Source organism: Artibeus jamaicensis, unplaced genomic scaffold (genome assembly GCF_021234435.1).
Source record: "Artibeus jamaicensis isolate MK-2021 breed Jamaican fruit bat unplaced genomic scaffold, CSHL_Jam_final contig_464, whole genome shotgun sequence".
In the NCBI taxonomy this organism is placed as follows: domain Eukaryota; kingdom Metazoa; phylum Chordata; class Mammalia; order Chiroptera; family Phyllostomidae; genus Artibeus; species Artibeus jamaicensis.
In genome coordinates, this window is record NW_026521842.1 from 2,887,847 (window position 1) to 2,891,693 (window position 3,847).

General features: G+C 52.7%; 1 protein-coding gene across 1 annotated transcript; it reads right to left on the minus strand.

Moving 5' to 3' along the window:
• Positions 1-240: 240 nt before the first annotated feature.
• LOC128627667 (ferritin light chain-like) lies at positions 241-3,847 on the minus strand. The gene is given in 3 exon segments (XM_053666781.1): positions 241-1,120; positions 3,470-3,612; positions 3,820-3,847. Coding segments are annotated over 3 exon segments (900 nt in total). The 3' UTR covers positions 241-391.

The window sequence follows — 3,847 nt, forward strand, 5'->3', positions numbered from 1 at the left end:
ATTTTATACACATTATCTTACTTAACTCTCTTTGTGCCCCCCTCAGCACAAGTCAGTGAGGTTAGATGATGCTGCACGTCACAGGCTGGAATCCAGCTTTGGCAAGAGAATATGCTGACGTATTAGCCACAGTTAAAATGTGTTCATTCTTTGAGAAATTCTCACTTTTACTAATTTGATCCATGGAAATAGTAAGACAAATATGCAAAAATGTATGTAAAAGAATGGCCCTGCTGATGGTTTTTTTTTTTTTTTTCCTGCAAAAAGCTTTATTGTTTCCATTTGGTCCAATGCATGGGAGAGGGTTCCAGGGTTATCAGGTTCAGACAAAAGCCAGACACCACGGAAATGCAGAGGGGCCTCTCGAAGGCCTCCGGGCTCCAAAGCCTTCCTAGTCGTGCTTGAGGGTGAGCCTTTGGAAGAGATACTCTCCCATCCCAGCCTGGGGGCCTCCCAGCCTGCGGATGTTAGTCAGGTGGTCGCCCATCTTCTTGAGGAGCTTCACCTCCTCGTCGAGGAAATGGTTCTCCAGGAAGTCACAGATATGAGGGTCTGTGCGGGTAGAAGCCAGAGCGTGCAGATCCAAGAGGGCCTGGTTCAGGGTCTTCTCCAAGGCCAAGGCTGCTTCCATGGCGTCCTGAGTTTTACCCCACTCATCTTGGGAAGGCTTCGCCACATCCTGGAGAAGAATGCGGCCACTGCGCTGGTTTTGCAGCTTTAAGAGACGCTCAGAGCCCTCACGCTTCTCCTCCGACAACTCTCAGAAGAAGTGGCCCACGCCCTGCAGAGCCACATCGTCCCGGTCGAAATAGAAGCCCAGAGAGAGGTAGGTGTAGGAGGCTCGCAGATGCAGGTTGGCCAGGCGGTTGATGGCCGCCTCCACCTCGGTAGAATAATTCTGGCGAATTTGGGAGCTTGTGGTTGTTCGGCAGTGAAGAATTAAGGTGGAAAAAACGGTGCCGGCTGGTCTCGGAGGCTGAGGAAAGCTGAGGTAGTTTCGAAGATGGTCACTAAAAAAGGAGATGGAAGGGAGTTGGAAAGGAGGGGCGTCCCTAGGTCTGTTCCGTCCAAACCCTGTTGAAGCAAGAGACAGATCCCAGGACTGCCGAGAGCACTGTCTCTGCTGATGTTTTTCACAATCCAAAGAAGGCAGGAACAGTTTATGCCCATCACTTCTTTTTTCCTGCTTGGTTCACCCATTCAGTAAAGCGCTGTGCAGCCGTCAGGCGGGTGTGAGATGAGAGACAGACCTTTCGATGTGGAGAAATGTTGTGTACGTATTGCCTTTCAATCATGAAACACTTCCTACATACACAAAATGTTATAACAGTCATCTGCTTGCTCGCCGCTGAGATTTCACAGGTGTGAGCATTTTGGACAGCTGCTCAGATCTGCCCTTTAAGAAGAGAGGTAAATGTTACTGAGCCAAAACCTCACCTCCTCACCCCTTCCCTCTTCTTCCGTGCCCCCGCTCCCGTAACTGCTCTCCTGTGGTGGGGGTGGGGTCTGTCTGATATTTCTTCCCCTGTTTGTATTAATAAATAATATATCATGTAGTTTTAGAATACCCTGTAATATGTACAGAAATGGGTCTTAAGATAAGTATTTTCTATAACAAGCTTTTTATAAAAGGTGTCCATATTCTACCTATAGTTTGGAGACCTGGTAGGAACTAATACTCTTTTCCCCCTTAAACCTCAAATACAAAACTAGAGGCAGCCCCTGGCCCTCACCTAAGGACAGCAGCAGGATGGCCTGAGGCCTGAGTCCCCTGGTCCTCAAGATAGCGGGGGTCCCTGCAGGCTCTCCCTGTGCCCCTGTAGCCCCAGTTCACAGGGTGCTGATTGGTGGGTTGGACTGCACTCTTTGTGACTCCATGCCAACCATCCGGCAGCGTCCCCAAACTACTAGAAGCTCCTGAAGCCCAGCCTCTACTAGAAAAGACCAAGGTGCACCTAAACCGCATGGCAGATCCCGGGCGTGCCTGGACACCTCCAGCTTCAGGTTCGCCTGGATCCCAGGACCACCCGACCACCCGCCCTGATGCTGCTGAATTGGTTGCGCCAGTCCCCACAGGTGGTGGTCACTGAGACTTGGTTGCTTTCCCACTACAGGGCCTGCATCCCGTCACTGAGCTGTTTGGTCCAGCCCGGGAGGGTTACCTGAGCCCAGAGTTTGCTCACTTGGCACCTTGAGGACTAATACCCTGTGCCAGGGAAGCAGTGCTGAGGCCTCTCAGGGCAAGGAAGGATTCGGAAGTTGGCCAGGACCCTGCAGTGAGACCAGGAGGTGGAGCCAGGGCACTGTCATCTGAGCTTAACCTCTGATGACAGGTGGAAAGGTCCAGTTCTTGTGCCCAGACAGGGACTCTGAACAGAAACCTCCCTCCAGTGATAGTGTCTGTGAGGATGAGACGGCAGCCAAGCCTCACAGATGCTTAAGAAACACACGACAGAAGCATGTCACCCCGTGTGACATCTGGGGCCAGAGCATGTTTCTGATAGACACAGGGGCCCTGGTGTGAGCATGGGAGGAAGCCAGCAAGTGCCCACCGCTGTCCCAGGCATGAGCCTGACCCCGCATCCAGGTCTTCTAAGAATGAGGGGTCTTGGGACAGTATAAGGGATAATATCCGGACTTCTTCTTGACTGAAAGAAGTCCATTGTAGAGGCCTGTGACTCCTTGCTTTTAGTAAAATTCCATGGTTGAAATTAACCTCACTGTATCCTAAAAAGAAAAAATGTACAGTAATATCCTTTCTTAACAGCATGTTCTGCAAAATAGTTCTTTAGCCAGTTAAATGGGAAACTAGAATGTTGGTGCAGACATTCTTTTAGAGGCCCTTCGGGTGGTCCACTGCCCATGGAAAACATCTTGTGGCTAACCCCAGGAGCAACAGCCACCAGATGACAGTCGTGGGACAACTGCCGCCTCCTCAGCCCAAGCCCTCCACCCTCCCAGAGGCCCCCAGGTAAGCCATCCAAAGGGCCCCTCGGGAGCGTGGCTACTGCTTTCTGGTCAACTCCCTTGTGCACAAGCTCTTCTCAATAAACTGCTTTATCTTGTACTGAGCTCAGTGCTCGTTCTATGACATTGAGACTCCAAGACCTGGCATTTGAGGTCATGTAACTCCCCGCATGCACCTTGTGAGTGACATCTTGTCTCCCTGGGGCCCGGGAGCAGCCTGTGTCCTTTCTCTTCTCACAGACCTGATCTGTCAGAAACTCTGGATCCCCCACCACAGGAGTTACTACCAGGGGAGAAAGGAGCCTGGCCTGACCTCAAAGGAGTCAGGAGATGACTCCCCGTCCCCAAGGTCCCTGGTCTGTGGGACACTTGCCTGTGGGCCCTGAAGACATCTCATCAGTCCATGGTGTCCTTGGGAACAAGGGGCACTTCCCATGCAGGATGGGACAGGAAGACCCAGGGTCTGCGGTCACCTCCATCTCAGAGGGGCTGAGGGTCTTACGGGGGCTTCCCCTCCTCTAACAGAGGGATCTACAGGGTCCCCTGGCTGAGTCTCCCGGTGGAGCTGCTCCAGCTCCTGGGGCCTCTGAGGAGGCCTGGAGCAGACGACAAGGCCGCAGATGATGTGGATGTAGTGCTGCAGTGCTGTGATGGGGCACACACAGGTCGTTTTGGGGATCAGCCATCCAGGCTGGTGCCCTCCCCTGTAAGCCTCTGGATTCCCCCTCACCGGGCCCTTCTTTAGAAGCTTTGGGGACAACAGCTCCTCCTGAAACAGCACATTCCCGAGGGGACAGTTCTGACACCAGATCGGGATTCCTTGGGATGTGCCTGCCCTCTCACTGGGCTCACCCTCCCCTGGGTTGGAGTTGAGCAGCAT